The 19625-nt window shown below is 37.4% G+C and overlaps 1 protein-coding gene across 3 annotated transcripts in view; it reads right to left on the reverse strand.

The window, feature by feature from the left end:
* Window positions 1–526: 526 nt before the first annotated feature.
* Window positions 527–19625, reverse strand: part of plcg2 (phospholipase C, gamma 2) — a 189044-nt gene continuing 169945 nt past the window's right edge. For all 3 annotated transcript variants that reach the window (XM_062022352.1, XM_062022351.1, XM_062022350.1), the window contains exons 30-34: window positions 7151–7259; window positions 6912–7079; window positions 4240–4328; window positions 1022–1197; window positions 527–929 (exon numbers count right to left, since the gene is read on the reverse strand). In XM_062022352.1, coding sequence (XP_061878336.1) covers window positions 887–929; window positions 1022–1197; window positions 4240–4328; window positions 6912–7079; window positions 7151–7259 — 585 coding nt within the window. In that variant the 3' untranslated portion in view covers window positions 527–886. The remainder of the gene's footprint in view (window positions 930–1021; window positions 1198–4239; window positions 4329–6911; window positions 7080–7150; window positions 7260–19625) is intronic.

Consider the following 19625-nt stretch of genomic DNA (forward strand, 5'->3'; position numbering starts at 1 on the left):
TGCTTGGTGTGTGTATTGAAAAAAAAAAAAGACGTCCAGCGAAGTTAATATCCCATATGATTTGTGGCTTTATTATTTTGTAAAACGGACGAAACTCGCCACAAAATTAACTACAACAAGATTGATTTTTTAAAAATAATTGGAAAGATTGAAAGTTGCCAACTACGTGGGTGCTGGGCATTGTCTGTGGGTGCTCGGGCCCCAAAGCACCCACGGGGGATCGGCACCTATGTACGGCACAATACAATCGGCAAGGTAAGATGGTGCGTAAAAAAACCTTAGAGTTGCACCTTAAGTATATCGGAGCCAGTGCAAAAATATGATCCCACTTTGTTGTCCTGGTCAAAAGTCTAGCAGTCGCACTTTGTTCTAAGTGCAAACTTTTAATGCAGGACATTGAAACTGAAGCCACTCTGCTCAGGAAAATGAGGCCCCACAAATCATTCTTGTGTCAAGAACCTTTGAATAGGATTACTCAGAGCATAAACAGCAAATTAGAAGTCTAGTCATAACGAAGCATAAAAATACTTTATTACTTTATTGAAGTACTCTTGAGTGTCTGTACCTGTACAGAACAATTTAGTTTGACATTCATTAGTAGGTGCTCTTAACTTATTTTCGTTCAACATGTATCTCTAAATATGATAACTGCTTTTAATGTTCTAAAAAATTGTAATTTATTGAGTCAATACAAAATAGTAGTTTCTGGTTTTCCATCAATCAATAAGCAACACAGCAAGAATAGACTTAGTTAAAAACAGAACATGTAAAAATTACAAATGGTTCAAAACATTTAAAATGACAATTTGTAGAAAAGGGAGAACATAAGATGACTTTCGTCAGTGTTTTTCTGGGATCAAGTGACAGTCGAGCTTCTTCGGGCGCCTCAAGAATAGAATACATTGCTTTTTAGCCGCTTTTGTTTTGCTCTAGAAAAAACAGAAACAGCCTTGTGTGATTTCAACAAAAATATAATAACTTGATCATATGTTTTACCTACATTGCATAGATGAAGGCCTACCTTTGTTTCTCACTATTGCTGAGTCCTCTCACAAATGGATTTGGTGCGGGAGGTTGGCTCGGGACAGAGGAGAGTTTTATGTTTGTGTGTGTGTTGTATAGGAGGCCTTCACTGCTCACATCTGCTGGCTTTTTCTTCAGCTGGCTGGATGACGAGTACAACTCTTCTTCAGTGTTCTGACGAATGTGCAAACAAACATTATCAAACTGTCATATTTAGATCACTACATCACCACATTATGGGGATGGAGAGCTTTAATAGAACTGAAGCGCTCCATTGTCATGGTCTCCCAATGCAACGTGGTCATAGGCAACGGGCTACTTAAAGGCTGATTCAAAATACTGGATGGATGGATCTTATCAAAGACTACCTGGTACCTGTCGTCAACATGATGAGGACCTTTAATCCTCCACCTCAAACTTTACTCATCCACACAACCTCGACAGCACCAGCCTCACGGCAGAAAATGCTACAAATCCGCTGGCCTCCAAGACCTCCATTTCAAAGGATTTCTGAATGTCTCAGGAATTGGACTTTCTTTGTGTAACTGAGTTAGCTGAGTGAAAAATAACAAATATAAAACATATTCAAATCACCAACAATTCTCCGATTGTTGGTGATTTGAATATTATGATGTCCTTTCACTACGAGCCAAATTCTTATTGCATTTTAATTAGTTTTTTTTAAAAGAAAAGAACAGCACAGGATAACTCTAACCCTAACCCTCTAACCCTAAGCCTAACCCTAACCCCATAGCATGATGACATGACCGCACAGACACTCTTTGAAATTACCATCTTTTTCGGACGATAAACCGCAACTTTTTCCACACACTTTAAAACCTGCCATTTATACAATGCTGTGGCCAATTTGTGGATTATTCTAGGTTCACCAGCTTCATATCCCACCAATACATTTTGCCTTGTCACATCAGACCAATGAAAATGCTAAACAGGTCATCGCCGCATGCTGAAGAAGATGCCACAAGCTCAAAGGTGACTCATCTCGAGACAAATGAAAGTGAAAATGTAGCATACAAAAAAAAACAGACGAAGCAACTCTGATTTCCCTCAAGTCCGAAGCTGTGTAAATAGTGGTGATGTAGTGATCTTACAATGGTTGCAACTGTGGTTTATAGACGTGCGCGGGCAATAGTTGTACGGAATAACATTTGTTGAAAAATTACGGTAAGATCTCACACAACGTACGAGTCTTAAGCATGCATGTGATTTTTCTGTCCGTAGTCGGAAATAAGTCTTTTTTATCTCTGTAAAAATATATAAATAATTAATTTGTTTTTTACGACCTACAATGTGTGTTAAAATCTTGATCCGTCTCTTTGCCATACCTGCTAACAACTACGGTTGTCCCATAATGAGTACGGTTTTTGATCATCCATTCCGGTTTACAGCTGCAGTGGTAAAAACTTTGGTTTCCCATTAAAAATGATGAACTTAAAAATCGAAGCTACATTTCCCAGTAGCTTGGCAGTAGCTTGGCTACTTTTTAAACAAGTAGCGATTTCCGTAGCTTAGCTATTTTTAGACCATGTAGCAGTTAGCTAAGCTACATGCAACAAAAGAAGAGAGAGGGAGAAGATAAAAGACAAATGGACTAGTGCAACTACCGGTAAGGCAGGGGACAAACTATATGGGAAAAATCAATGATGATTGGCTGGTTTACGTATAAGAAAATCCATGATTGGTTGGTTGGTTTACTCTGATGAGTCACGATTGGTTAAGAGTAGGGCAAAACAAAAGGGACATGCCAATCAAAATCGAACCAGGAAGGGAAATCTCAACAGACATTCCAAATGGCGACAAGAGAGTCGGAGAAGAGAAGAGGTAATATTCAAGCGGGCGATTTATATGTTAAAAAAACTAGTGGAAGATGGCAGAGGGATTCTCTTCCTTAGATTTTTCTTTTAGCGATGTAGACAACGTCCAGGAAACCCACAACTCGTCTTCTTGGCCACATTCGGACAAATGTATGCGTCTGGATAAAACAATGCCCAAAACATTCATTTTAGTTTACCATGTAAGCCCAAATCAAACTGCTCTCGACATGGAAGACGTGGAATACACATTTAAGAACACACGTGATTGTGGCAGACACTTTTGCTACAATATAGCCTGTAAATGCTAAATTTAATTTTCATTAGTGTTTTAGAACAAGACAGTAGCTGAATTTCTGTTCATTATGTCTACTGTTTATATTTTGACATTGAATCATTTTCAAACATAAACTACATGACTGCAAGATATTTGTTATTTCATGCTATAAATCGCAAATGCTATTCAGATAATGAAGTTAGGTAATAGAATAAACATCGTTTGTACTCTATGATGTTTGCATTTGGAGCAGTTAGAAGAGATTCTGCCTTGGCTTGAAACAAAAGGGAAAATGCCGGCTGCTCAGATATTTGCAAGGAAGGCTCATGTCATAGCCATCAAAGCACAAATGCCAAAGTAATTTGTGAATGAACTGAAGTAGTGTTAAATAATGTAAATAACTAGATGAACCATCCGTGGCTGTAAAGTGAACACTAGTAAGGTTGTAAATACTGTATAGAGTAGGCTAACCCATATGGTTCCCATGGATGTGAACACAAGTTGTAATTACTGTAGTGACTAAAAAACATAGTGACTGAAACAAACATAGTGATTCATTTGGATGAATGGGGTATGTATTTATGTCAACTCTATTGATAATTTGTCAATTCTTTAAACAATAAAACATCTTTAAATGGTGCGTTTTTTTGCAATTTTCTGCGGCCCCCAGACCCCCGGCTTATTTTCTGTCTTTTTTATTAAGTTGAGATCACATGGTGCAGGACAAAGGTAAAGGCATCTGCTTTCAAAGCGGAATCAAAGCAGGCATGACTCTAACCTGCAACTGAGGCAAAAAGCACATCATCAAAGCGTTATGTGAAGGCAGAGGGTCAAAGGGTAAGCCAGCACTGCCATCAAGTGCCCAACGTCCTGATTTTATCTTGACAGCAAGATCAGGGCCTATCAAAGCGCCTTGAAAACAGTCATTTAAGCTATTGACTACTGTTACACACTTCATGTGGGTGTTAGTGGGTCCTCCACACCCACCCAACCTTTTTTCCAAATGTATTTTGTCTGCCAGTGCCTGTCACTGTGGCTCTTCTCAGGTGCTTTGGTAAATAAAGTTGATACATTATCAAGCTCTCATCAGTACTCATGTGTTCTCACCTCTGGCTGCAGAACTTTGACATCAACCAGCAGAGAGGCTAATTCTAAGTTTTCATTGTAGCCGTTCTTCAGTGGCACAGAGCGGTAACCTAACAGAAGGAAACATTCAAACAAGTTTCATTGTATGTAAAACATGTAGACTAACAACTTCTTAAGATGGCGATGATACCAAACAAAACATTAATAACCAAGCACTAACATGACTGGGTGTGACAGGAAAACATGAAGGATATGACGATGTGTTCTGTTGTGTTCTTCTCACTACAGAAAAGTGCCCGCTTAACCTGGCGTCGACATATATGATCGAATGCCTTTGTCGACCAATACGGGTAATTTCAAAGAAAAATAGTCCGTTTATGATGACGTGTGTTGACGTAATAAATACATCATTATTGTAAGATAAACTTCCAATATATAAAATACATTTATTCATTACACACACACAGGGACAGTGATACACCTGGGTTAGGAGCTGCTAATATGTTTAGCCACCGTTCAGTCCCCACCTCAGCCTTTTAACGGACCTATCATGCATAACTGTTGTGTATTTGGTACATAAGTACCAACAATTTGAAATCAAACTACATGCATTGCAAATATATTCATAAAACAATCGTATCCATCTTTTGGCTGCCCAATCACAGCATTAATATGAGTTTTTTGTCCCGCTCCAACACGCATCTTTTCGAAACCTATCACCGGGCTGTGTCCACCCGCCACCGGGTCTAGCTTTCCAAATGCCAATCAAATGTCCATGTGAATGCCAACTCTTTTGTCCCGCCCCGCACTACGCCATTTTTGGAGCAATCCCTCGTAAATTGAAAGGTTTATCAATTTTGCCCTCTTTGGCAAATAAACATATGCTAATATTATTTTGCTCTCATTCTGATTGTAGTAGGAAGTAGATATCAAATCATTCCCACTCCAAAAGCCAAAAGGCAATAAATGACAGTGTGAGTGGCTTTCTTGACTGAGGTCTTTTGCCCACACTAGCGTCTGCACCAGGCAACAAAAGTGATATAATTTGTAACAATCCATTTTCACAAAATAAAAAAAATTCACTAAGCTACAAGTATTGCCGACTACAGTATTTCTACTTAAGTATAACTACGACAAAAATACATCCGAAGTAGGAGGTTACAACCTAATACAACCTAGGCTTTTGAACGGAAGTGAACGAAGTAGCGGGCATCAAATCAACATGGCTACCGTTCAACAAACACAGATTACTATGCTATGGAATCTATCCCTTTACATTATCAAAAAAAAAGATTTGTCGAGAGATCCCAAGGATTATCCGTCGAACGCGTTCCCAGACATGTGGAACTATTTGGTGCTTCAGACATCGTTCTACATGACAAAACAGATGAAAACTTTGAAAAGCATGGAGGTCTACAATTTCTTTGTGTGTGGCTGGGTCAAGGAAATAGATATCAAATCATTCATTATTTTTGCTCGGATAGGGTTGCATTTCATGATTTAATCTTGCGTCTACAGTTGCCATTTTGTTGCACACGCCGTTTACAAATAAGCATGAATTTTTCCCGCCTTTATGAAAATATACTTATAGCTCTCAACATTGTGTATTTGCTGAAAGCTTCATTTATGACTGCTGCCTTTGGTAAAAGCTTAACTTGTTTAGGTTTTGCTTACATTTGGTGGTTTACAAAATACTTGTAGTAAAAATGTATTTCAGGAACTCCAAAACAAGATAAAATACACATAATATCAAGACTACTAAATGTTAAAAGTATATTAAACCTTTAACAAAGCGATCACTGCAAACTCATTCTTCAACTCGATTTGCTTCCTTAGCATGTTGTTTTTTGTCAAATCTTGCACTCTTTTCCCCTTTTGAATACCTTTAGAGAGACTCTAGAGAAACTTTTTTTCCTTTTCGCATTTTGAACGGTTCCAATAGCCTAGGGCATTTTTTTCGAGAAAGGCAAAATGCCGCCCAGAACGGTATGACCACAGACGCTCGCTGGCCCACCACTTCGAGGCCCACATATTTAATGAGAATAACAACCATTTGAACAAGTTGTTTGTTATGTGTATAGAAAAGTGACTGGGACGTGTATACTGGTTACAGATAGAAAATGTAACTCTAAGGCAGTGGCTAAGAATAATGAGGTAGTAGGCATAACATCACCTATTGATTTCACTCATAGTACTTACCTACAGTAGTCTATATTTGCCCAATTACCTGGCTCTGGTTTTGTATACAGTGTAAATATTGTGTAATATAACTTTTTTTATTTTTATAAATATGTATATTTTAGTAAATTTTGTGCATTTACTGTAAATAAATGTATATAGTTGGTTTGTGTGTTATTTGTTGTATGTGTAAAACATGTAACTTTATATTGTTTCTTTTCTCTTTGCAGTACATGAGGGCATATGTATGTTTTAAGTAAAGTAAACAGAAAATAAAATAGAAAAACAAGTGAATATGTACAAATACAGTATACAATAGCATACGATTTACATTCAGTATATGTATATAGAGCTGCATGCAAGGTAAAATAAATCAAAATTTAATAAATATATATTTAACACTTTACACTATATATAATAACAGTTGATACTAATTATTAGCAGTAAAAATGGATTAAAGTAGCCATTATGATACAAATCTAACATCTCAGGTTGACAGCAACCTCTGCGCTCACCTGAAGAGATACCTTTTACAGGAAATGTGGCCTGAGCGAGGAAGTTGGGGTCTGAGAACATGTCTTCTTCATGGACAACAAAGCGCAGGAAGGTGAGCTCAGGCTCGTACACTTTGACGCAGAATGGCTGTGCCGGGCTTTTCCACAGTGGGTTCAGACCGTTATCACCTACAGCAAGCAGAAATACTTGTTCTGAATGAAGTACTGATGACACTAACCAGCCAATCCAGTTTTCTTACGGTAAACACTGGTCTTAGCCTTGGCTTCAGTGTGACCGCAGACTTCAATCTCCACAAAAGGACTGGAAATTGAGCGACCAAGCTTTGGAAGGTGTCTGGCAGCAATCACCTGAAGAAGACAAATTCAAACTTTTCAATCAACAATAAACATTTATGCACATTACATTTATACACGTTGCACGGTACATAACTCCATAAATAATTAACAAAAGTTCTTAGTAAAGAGTTAAATAGGTTGTAATTCACACAATGAGATGAGATTATCTCATTTTCAATAAAGTTCAATATATTTGATCAGAAATCTTCTTCCTTGAACTTTGTACAGTTTCTTAGACTGGATCATATTAGTACAGTGTTAGACTTATTTGCTTAATCAATTCTATAATTTAATTCCATATACTGATACGCTAAAGTTTTAAGTGTTGTACGTGCATATAAATGTTTTAAATCACATAGTTTTCTAAGGTTATCTTTCTCCTCTTTGTTGAGAAGTATTGTACATTTTTGAGTAGCAGGTTATAGTTTGCTTTGTCCATCTCTTTAGCTGTTTGCAAATGCACTAAATCAGTGATTCTCAAACTGTGATACATATGCTACTAGCGGGCTCCATCTAATAGTACGTCAAATAATTACTTAATTAAATATTCCAACACAGTATTACTGTTCAAGCTATGTGTAATGTTACAGTGGCCAAAAATAATAAATATACTTGTTGAATAAAACCTCTGCCTTTTTTAATGAACACTTTTGCCTACCACGCTACTGTATTTTAATGTTGTTCATTATGGTGGTACTTAGTGGGCCAAAAGTTTTCTGAGGTGATACTTGGTGAAAAAGTTTGAGAATCATTTCAATATTTTTGATTAAATAATAATGGGTTTGAGTAGTCTGTGTGCCCAATGTTATGTATTATTTTTACAACACTATTAGTTAATGCAGTGTAAATTTTTAAACTTTTTTTTTATTGGATTTTTGACACAGACAGTCCAGAAATACAATTAAACACATGACAAATGTTTTTTTTCTCCCCCAAACAAGTAGCCCACAAAAATAAACAAGCATCAGACAAATAAATACAGGCAAATATTGACATGAAGCCACAGACAACTGCCATCCTGAATCTCCCAACACAGTGCAGCGATACACAAAAGAAAACTTAAGGGCTCATCAATTATCTAACTTTCAAAACCCAAAACCAGTAAAGTTGGCATGTTGTGTAAATCGTAAAAAAAAAACAGAATACAATGATTTGCAAATCCTTTTCAACCTATATTAAACTGAATAGACTGTAAAGACAAGATATTTAACATTCGAACTGGAAAACGTTGTCATTTTTTGCAAATATTAGCTCATTTGGAATTTGATGCCTGCAACATGTTGCAGGCCCAAGTGCCAAAAAATTTTCAAAAAGTTGAGGAATGCTCATCAAACCCTTATATAAGTTCAAAAGCCAGCATGGGTAACTTACACATCTGTGAAGGCACCATTAATGCTGAAAGGTACATATGTTGCCATCCAAGCAACGTTATCATTATTTAATCTGATAATTAGCCAGAAGGCTAGTTTTCATCTGTAGTCCCCTGGCCATGATGTAAAAAAGGCAGTAAAATTACAATTAAAAAGAAAAAGAAAAAAAAAAGAGACAAAAAGAAAAAAGCACACAATACATATACGATACAATAAAAAATAAAATACAACATCACAACATAACATTTATCGTAGCATCAAAACAGACTCATCTTGTAGTGCTGGCAGCCGTAGGCGTTGATAAGCCACATTTTAAAACATTTTTGTGAAGGCCTTGTATATTGTAACCAGTTTAACCTCCTCAGGTACTGAGTTCCACACATTTACACTCCTTACTGACCAGGCTGACTTACTGAAAGTGCACTTGCGCAGAGGAATATAACAGTCACTTCTGACAGAGCCTCGCGTGACACGCTCACGGTTGTTTCTTTGGCTGATGAACTCTGCCAGAGGATCTGGAGCCAGTTCATGCAGTACTTTATAGGTCAGTTTTAAGTCTGCAAATGTGTGAAGACTGTCCCAATTTAAAATACTGTATTTTTTTTTTTTAGAATGGCACAGTGATGATAGTTTTTTATCCATAACTTTAATTGCTTGTTGGTACAAGATTTCCAATGTTTTTTTTTTTTTTTAACTCTGACCAGCCTGAGACCGGCTGGTAAGGCAATAGTTGAAGTGGCTGTGTGGGGAGGCGGGGCCGGCTGACCGACGGCGAGGCGTGCCCCGCCGGAGCCGGCTCAGAGATGGCGGCGAGGAGACGTGGCCGGCAGTCCGACAGCGGGGCGAGGGGCGCCGGGTTCGACGCGGCAAGAGAGATCAGGTGCGTGGATTGCGCACCTGGGGACAATCAAGTAATTCCCGCTCACTGAATAAAAGGGGAACAGCAGAGAACGACAAGGAGAGGAGACGGAGAGAAGAGGCAAGAACGCAGCAAAGCATGCAGCGAGAGACAGACGGCGAGAGCGAACAAGAGCAAGACGCCGCCGACGAAGACGCGGCCGGCTGAAAAGCAGGCGGCGGAGCGAGCAGCAGATGGAGCCAGAGCTGAAAAGCAACGCGCAAAAGACTTTTCTTGTTGCAAAATAAAGAAGTCAAAACCTGCCCGCAACATGTCCTTCCTTGCTGGTCCTAAAAACCCGCACGACAGTGAGAGTCTGTCACAGGTTGAAAATCATATAATCAATTTTGCAGCTTCAGTTGACATTTAATTTCGTATTGCACGGAAATTTGCGAGATTAAACTTGATTATTTTACACAATTTGCCAATATGGGCTTTAAAGGAAAGCTCTGAATCTATTATTAACCCAAGATATTTATATCGGCTGACAATTAATATGCTTTAAAGGCCACAAAGTTAAGCTGCTGGGGCTTACAGTATGTGTTATTTTATTTTAGTAATACTGCAGGTAAACCCTCACAAAAAAACACTAGCGGTGTCATGGTATGCCATAATCCAGATTGGTATTTTCCTAGGTAGGTCTTTTTTCTTTTCTTTTTATCCTGTCCAGCTTCTCAGGCTAATCATATTGTTGATGTATATGTCCATATCGGCTGCACAAATGTACTTTACAAAAGAGAAGTGTGAGATACTTCTCTTGTTGCCTTATTTGTATTTGACTTTATTAAATGGATTTACATTATTATTTGGTGCAGCCGGGCCAGAGCAGGAGGGGATAGAAAGAGGAAAAAAAGGAAGACAGAGGGGGAAATTGTGGGGAAAAGAGGGGAATAAGATAGAGAGACAAAAACAACAACAGCAAACACAACAATAACAACAACAACAATAGAACAACATCAGCAAATACGACATGTACAAATGTGATAGTAAAAGTGATAGCAAATAAGCAGTTAGTGAAATAAATAATAATACAGAGATGACAATGAACATTATTACACTACAAATGGAGCAATACAAATACCAATATAAAATAGCACTATTGATAATGAATAATAACAATTTACCTCTATTATCAACAATACAATTGTTCAAATGCAACAATACATATATGTAATGATAACTTGAAATACAAAAGAAAGCAGATAAATGGAGGGGAAGAAAGAGAAGCCAGCCATATTAACCTTGTAGATTATTATAGTACCAATAGGTTAGGCTTTGTCAGTGTGCCTAGGTCCTAGGTCTAAAAGTTGGGGTTCAGTTCATTCAGGTTACAGTATTGGAAAAAGTTTAAAAACAAAACAATTCTTTACTTTTATGTAAACAACTTGAATAGTCTTTTTAAAATAACACTTCTTTTGTCTTAATGCTTGTTTTACAAATGTCACTGGAAGGCAGGAGACTTAAATGAAGTTTCTTAAATTTCTTAATGACGGAATAATGTTTTCAAGCTCGGGCTCCTCCTTGACACAACTGCTAACCATGAATGTACTGTATTGGTTTAGTAGACGCCATAATCACTTACTGTACTGTATGTGTACCTGGTGGTACACGTTATAAGTTTATCTATCTGTACCAACAGGAACGTTTTGTACAGAAAATATGATGACAAATACATATTAAGACATACATTTTTTATAATTTTTTCCCAAGATGGCGCCGCTGTAGTGGCTGCTGTTGGCAGGAGCTTGTGCTCTTGTGTCATCTTTTTGTGTTCCTGATGTTTCCCTCTTGTTTTAATGTGGGACTTTTTTTTTGTCTTTTGGTTCGGGACCCTTTGGGACTGTGCGACAAGGGGTGGCACTTTTGTGACTTCTGCAAAGCTTTTTTGTGAACTTTTTTGTGAACCTTCCGGCCTTCACAGTGTCTTGCAGATATCGGACTGGACACTGGCCGAGAGTTGGTGGGTGGCCGAGGGTGGAGTCGGCCCTCTTGGTTGCTTTGTTGGGTCTGCTCCTGTCACTGGCCACGCTACCCCCCATCCCAGCAGACGATAGCGTGGAACACCGCAGAGGCCACCACAGTGTATATGTTTTTTTGTTGTTGTTTTACTTTTGTGGCTGTGTGGAGCTGATGCAACCAGCCACTTCTGTGGCTGGTTGCATCAGCTCTGCTTTTTTTAATGTCTTTAATGTTCTTTGATGTTCTTTGATGTTTCCCTCTTACCCACCCTTGGTGTGTAAGAGCCCTTGGTGTGCTATGGCTATGAGTTTTTTTTCCCCGTGGTCTCAGTCTGGACCCCCTCTCCAGGGGCCCAGGCTTAGACTGAATTTTTTTTCTCACCCCCCCAGCATTGACCTGTTTTTCACCTTTTTTGTAAGGGGCGCCGGAAGTTGGCAGACCCGTCAGCAATCCTGTTCTGTCTCCCTGTAATGTTTGTCTACTCTTGAATGGGATTGTGCTGAAAATCTTAATTTCCCCTCCGGTATTATTAAAGTACAAACCCTGTTTCCATATGAGTTGGGAAATTGTGTTAGATGTAAATATAAACGGAATACAATGATTTGCAAATCATTTTCAACCCATATTCAGTTGAATATGCTACAAAGACAACATATTTGGTGTTCAAACATTTTTTTTTGTTGCAAATAATCATTAACTTTAGAATTTGATGCCAGCAACACGTGACAAAGAAGTTGGGAAAGGTGGCAATAAATACTGATAAAGTTGAGGAATGCTCATCAAACACTTATTTGGAACATCCCACAGGTGAACAGGCAAATTGGGAACAGGTGGGTGCCATGATTGGGTATAAAAGTAGATTCCATGAAATGCTCAGCCATTCACAAACAAGGATGGGGCGAGGGTCACCACTGTGTCAACAAATGCGTGAGCAAATTGTTGAACAGTTTAAGAAAAACCTTTCTCAACCAGCTATTGCAAGGAATTTAGGGATTTCACCATCTACGGTCCGTAATATCATCAAAGGGTTCAGAGAATCTGGAGAAATCACTGCACGTAAGCAGCTAAGCCCGTGACCTTCGATCCCTCAAGCTGTACTGCATCAACAAGCGACATCAGTGTGTAAAGGATATCACCACATGGGCTCAGGAACACTTCAGAAACCCACTGTCAGTAACTATAGTTGGTCGCTACATCTAAGTGCAAGTTAAAACTCTCCTATGCAAGGCGAAAACCGTTTATCAACAACACCCAGAAACGCAGTCGGCTTCGCTGGGCCTGAGCTCATCTAAGATGGACTGATACAAAGTGGAAAAGTGTTCTTTGGTCTGACGAGTCCACATTTCAAATTGTTTTTGGAAACTGTGGACGTCGTGTCCTCCGGACCAAAGAGGAAAAGAACCATCCGGATTGTTATAGGCGCAAAGTTGAAACCCCCATACCCCATACCCCCATACCATCACAGATGGTATGGGGGTGTATTAGTGCCCAAGACATGGGTAACTTACACATTTGTGAAGGCGCCATTAATGCTGAAAGGTATATACAGGTTTTGGAGCAACATATGTTGCCATCCAAGCAACGTTACCATGGACGCCCCTGCTTATTTCAGCAAGACAATGCCAAGCCACGTGTTACATCAACATGGCTTCATAGTAAAAGAGCGGGTACTAGACTGGCCTGCCTGTAGTCCAGACCTGTCTCCCATTGAAAATGTGTGGCGCATTATGAAGCCTAAAATACCACAACGGAGACCCCCGGACTGCTGAACAACTTAAGCTGTACATCAAGCAAGAATGGGAAAGAATTCCACCTGAGAAACTTAAAAAATGTGTCTCCTCAGTTCCCAAACTTTTACTGAGTGACGTTGAAAGGAAAGGCCATGTAACACAGTGGTGAACATGCCCTTTCCGAACTACTTTGGCACGTGTTGCAGCCATGAAATTCTAAGTTAATTATATTTGAAAAAAAAAAAAAAAGTTTATGAGTTTGAACATCAAATATGTTGTTGTAGTGCATTCAACTGAATATGGGTTGAAAAGGATTTGCAAATCATTGTATTCCGTTTATATTTACATCTAACACAATTTCCCAACTCATATGGAAACAGGGTTTGTATTTCTAATTCTGATTCTGATTCTTATACTAGTACATATAAGAAGTACTGTTGAATCCCTCCTTTCATAAGTATTCCTGTTTGCTGCACCCCCTGTGGGTAGCATGCTGCCAAAACATGCAGGGAGCGTCTAAGATGAGATGCGCTCGTTCACGTGATTTGGATTTTAATCACAAATGCTTGCTGGACTCCTAAATGTGGTGTAGGTATGATTGGAAAGTCTGAGCATCCTCCCAACAAGTTAAAGACACAGAATAAGTGCAAGTGGCTGGACTTGACATGGGAACATACAGGAAGAAGAAATGTGATTTGCATATAAAACGTACTGTAGTAGAATTTCTGACCTTTGACCTTTATTTCATGTCTGTCAAGAATGTATGCTCATTTTGATTTCTCTTCTATTCTGTGTCCCCGGCCGGGTGTGGGACAAAAGTGAATTTTAAGTCATGCCAACCTGTCTACAGAATGTGTTGACTGTCTAAAGGATTCGAGTTGTTATGGAACAGATAGGGAAAACAGAAAAGACATTGACGCACTAACAAGAGAGACAAGAAAGGGATAAAGTCAAACGAAGAGAGTGTTTTGGTAGCGATTATTCCATGTTGTCGGGCGCGCCCGGGGGAAAACTTTCTGTGTGCTCGACAACTCAACCCAACCATTGTACCATTTGATTATGAGTAAAATAAAACTCTTGTGTTAAATCTACTTTGGTTCTCATTGACAACCTGGACTTTCCACTACACAAATTGGCGTCACGAACTAGGATGGTCCAGAACTCTGCAAGTCAACATCCGCTCCCGGCTTCTCTCTCAGGCAGACAACGCTTGCACGCGCGCATCTAATACAAGGTAAGCTATTTTGCTTATTGTGTAAAAGTTGTCTGTCTGAAGAGAAACGGGATCGGTAAGACGAAAACTTAATTATTTTTTTTCATAAAAGATAGGCCTAGCAGGTTCTCCAAAAACAACCTAGACTGGGGCATGTGTTGGTTGGATTGAGTTGTTTTATATGTGATCATTTGTCTGTGTGTTTGTTGAAAATTTGTGATTTCTTGTTTTTAGCTATAAGGGGATTGTTAATAGAATTTTGGTGGTTTGGAGTGTTTTGAAGCATAGACGATGTGAGACGAAAAATTTATTTTAACCTCTTCATCCTCTGTCGTTGTTGGCAGAGGATGCTTTTTTCTGCAAGTACATTAGGTTAGCCGGAGTTGGACACAGCAAAATTTAAGGCAAGGTTGGCTAACTGGTGTGACATTTGGCCCACACAAATTTATGACGTCTATGAAGGTCCTACGTATCTGTCTATGTGGAAACTGCAGCCGGGTAAAAAGCCTGATATAAGGTGATCGTTCAGTGACTCCGGTAAAGGAGATCAACTGAGCCAAGTTGTCACGAATTTGGAAATTTGCTGCAGTATAGATGGATAGAGTTAAGGGCTCCATATGGTAAAGCCTTGGTGAAACTATATGGACTGACCAGACACGATGTACTGTAGGATTGTTGGGTGATTCCTGGTGATTCTACAGCGCCTTAGGCCGATTATCCGTGTTGGTCAGGAAGGATAACGCAGGTGCTGCTCCAATGAAACGGGTTAATCGCCGTTGTATGAGCAATGATGGAACCTGGTTTTTGTGATATGAGACGGCCGATTCCACAAAAGCACGCGTGCATTAGTTGTTTATATTTGTCCGGACATGGGGTGGTATTGTAATTTATAAATGTGTGTGTATAATGATGAATGCTGAAATGTGTGTGTATTGAGTGAGTCAGTTTATGTTGGTACATTTAGATATATATACACCTGGTTTCTTATCTGGTTTAATTCCCCCCTTCCTCCCCCCCCCCCTCTCACAACCTCCCTTCATGCTTTTTCTCACAGCCCCGCTGATCTGCAAACTGGGAAATTGTCCAAAATGTGTGTGCTTGTGAGAAAATAGACAAAGTTATGTACAGAAAACATATGAGTGAATGATCCATCCATATAATTATCTTCTTCCGCTTATCAAGAGGTTGGATCGTGGAGGCAGCAGCCTAAGCAGGGAAGCCCAGTACTCCCCCTCTTTGGCGCTGCGAGCGAATTCCAGTCATTTTTATTTGTTTTTAACTGTGCTGGTGATTGTGACTGTGCGATATTATAATTGTCAGAAGGCATTGAAACTATAAATACGGAAAAAAGGCTCTCGCTCTCTGGTGAATTCTCTGTGTGTGACGCATAAAAAAGAAAAAGGAAGCTCAGCTGGGAGACACTTTGAGATAAGAGTGTGTCATTGTGACGAGGCTGTGTAAGTGACAGCTGCACGAGACTTGGTTCGAAGAGGAGTGACAATGTTAGGATAGCATTGAGCTACGATAGCATTAAGCTAGGTTAGCATTGAGTTAGCATAGCATTGGATTAGATTAGCATTGAGCTAGTTTAAAAAAAAAAAAAATATATATATATATATATATATATATATATATATATATATATATATATATATATATATACATATATATATATATATATATATATATATATATATATATATATATATATATATATATATATATAGTGGACAGCTGTACTCAATCTGAAGAGAAGGCTGACAGGTTGGTTTTGATAATAGGAAAAATAAAATATACTGTATATGAATAATAAAACATTTAAATGTCAATACATACATTTGGACTGGGACATTTAAGCATTGGTAAATTCATTAGTCATTAATTATGTGCGTAATATACTGTATTGAACAGCCTTGCTGCTTATCTGATCCATCCAGTTCCTGTGTGGAAATTGAGACACACACACACACACACACACACACACACACACACACACGCACATCATAGATTAGAACACATTGTAGCTTTGAATTAATAATGATATAGCAAACACATTAAATAAAATTGAATTAAATTTAATAAAGGTAAAATGATTATTTAATTATATTGACATTTTGATTATTTCAAGAATAATCACGATGAAGTAAAATTTTAATTTATATTCTAAAACTTCTAAAAAACATCTGTGCAAACTGTGAAACATGTAGTCTGAAGAAGTACAGATAAGAGTCGCCAACACTCAGTGCCATAGTCAAAACAAAACGTAGAGAAGCGTTAAACAAATTCCAATCAGAAGATAGACAAAGAATGAGAACGTAAGCTAACAGCAAAACAATAATTGAAATAAATAACAAAAGAAAGCAAATTTCAAAGTGATAAATAAAGGTGCATGTAGAATTACATGTAAAGAATAAAAGTAAATGGAAATAACTGTCTGCAAGATGAGCATGACGTCATGAATTGTGCTCGGGTTAACAATAGATAGATAGACAGATAAAACGTTATTGATTCCTTCAGGAGAGTTCCCTCAGGAAGAAGAAGTAAAAAGTAAAAAGTAACTAATAAGGGTATAAATGGAAACAAAATAGAAAAATATTACAAGGAAAATAAAAAGAGAACAGTAAAATAAGAATATAACAAAAGAAACTAGGCATTAGCGACTGTGTTATGAAAAAGTATTGTACTCTTATTGTTTTGCATTCCCTGTCATCCTAGCCCCCCCAAAGAGGAGTCGTACAGTCTAATGATGTGTGGGACAAAGGATTTTTTATAGGCTAAACCAGTAGTTCTCAAAGGAGGGTATGGTGTTTCCGCCCGGACAAAAAGGGGGGTACCTGAGATTTTAAATATTTTAATATAGCGACAATTCAAAATCCTTTATAAATATAATTATAGAAGAATAATACTTCAACAAAATAAATATTTAGAATTAAGTTCACGAGCCCAGATGGATCTCTATTACAATATCCAAAGAAGGTTGATGATTGATTATATGTATAGAAATCTTTATCATAATTTAATCACTTGTTTAATTTTTAAAAAGTTTTAGTTATTCTTATATTTTTTTGTTGTCCAAATAAGTCAAGTAAGACCACAACAAATGAGCGATATGGTGCACTGTTATACAATTTAATAAATCAGAAAATGATGACATTATGCTGTATTTTCTTTCTTTATTTTACTGGGAAAAAAAAAAAAAAAAAAGGTTGAAAACCACTGCCCTAAATCATATCTAAAGCTAAAATTATTTTATAAGACTGATTATTTTGTATTATTGTGTTTGTATTGTGAGAGAAGGAGAGAGAGTGAGAGAGAGGAAGAGAGAGCAGGTGAAGGAAGATTGTGGGTGAAGAGGATGGTTTGAGAAAATATGGGAAAAGGATGTTTATAACCTTACGTTATGTGAATGGTTTCTAGGAGAACAGAAAATAGAAACATTGTGTGAAGTGTAAGGAAGAGATGGATACAGGATGTTGTTTATAAAGGAAAACGAAAGTGAGGAAAAGATAAGAAAGTGACAAATGAAGGTATTCGTAAATGGTATGCTGTTGATTGTGGTTAGCTGCAAGTTTGTTTAATTATTTGTTTGTTTAGTTGTTTGAGTGAAATGGGAAGAAATCAATAGGAATAATTACATGCAAAATGGAATAAAACTATGAGTGCGATAGATAATGAATGAATAAATGAAATAAGTTTATTTTGGTCATATAATCAACCATCAACCAATTTGTGTGAGCAGTTCAACAGTAAATTAGACATATTAACAATCATACACATTTACACACAGAAAAGAAAAGAAAAAGAATGACCGAAAAAAGAATAGGCGGAAGCCAAAGCTTGTATTGGCCTATGATATACATTTACTGAACATTAAATTACCTGGAACATCAACGTTAAAAGATGAAAGTAATTGTTACTATATTTTATAATGTTCAAAAAACTTTACTTTTCAAGGGTCTCCAAAACCATAACAAAAAACTACATGTGTTCAGCTCATCACTGAGGATGGTACATCATTTAACTCCTAAAACTGAAATACATTTGTGTTTTTATTTTTATTTTACTTGACCTATTTCAAAAATCAATATCCCCCGTAAATGATAGTTTTCTCTTCATAATGTAAATGAGCTAAGAATACAAACTGGAAGGCTGTTGTTCTTTACTCGAAACATAATTGCCATTGTTTTAAAAATAGATTATCTGAATATTAAACACATTATGACTTATAAAAAATGGATTGGTATGATTATAGTAGCATGCTTTGTGTATTATTGAAATGAGCCTTTTAATTTTAAGTATTGGGTCTATATTTCTTCTATAAACATTTCCCCAAACTTCAAAACAATACTACATATGGAAAAATAAATGAATGAGATAACATATGCAGACATTTCTTATTCAGCATGTGTTTTACTTTATACTGAATGGCAAAGATTTGGATATTTTTCTTTAATATGTTCAATATGCGGCTTCCAACATATTAATGATCAATTACTATTCTCAAGGATGTAGTTATATACTCTGTCAATTTCCACTTGATTCAACTTTAATTTTTGTTTCACAATTTGACTTTGCACCACTAAACACCACAAATTTAGTTTTGTTATCATTCAATGATTACTTATTAATATTAAATAATTTTTTAGGTGAATCAACGCGACCTCGATTTCCTCAACGATTTCTTCAAGTCTTCTCCTGAACAATATACATTTGTATTATCTGCAAACATAATACATTTAATTTATTAGATACTGAACAAAGATAACTTAGATTAAGTATAAATAGCTTAGGTCCCAATAACAAGGCTTGTGGAACCCCACAAGTGACTCTTTCTGGCTGTGATTTAGTCTTAGTAATTTCCCCATATTGAGATCTATTACTCAAAACAACTACTTAACCACTATTGTGAAACACTTTTAATTTATGGGAGTATTGGGATAGGATTGAGGAAGATGTCTGCTGTGGTGGTGGTTAGTTTGGAAATCAATTTAATAAAAGTAAGTTTAAGTCAGGTAACTTTAAAGTGCAGTCTGACATTTTAGTTTGGAGTAATTTATATTTTTATTTAGACATTGCAGTACACCATACTTCTGGATGTTGAGCTAGAAGAGGATAATGGCATGACAGAATAAAGTTAGAGTTAAAGTTGGGGTGCCAGTGATTGTCACACACACACTGGGTGTGGTGGAATTTGTCCTCTGCATTTGG

Source organism: Entelurus aequoreus, linkage group LG16 (assembly GCF_033978785.1).
Source record: "Entelurus aequoreus isolate RoL-2023_Sb linkage group LG16, RoL_Eaeq_v1.1, whole genome shotgun sequence".
NCBI lineage: Eukaryota > Metazoa > Chordata > Actinopteri > Syngnathiformes > Syngnathidae > Entelurus > Entelurus aequoreus.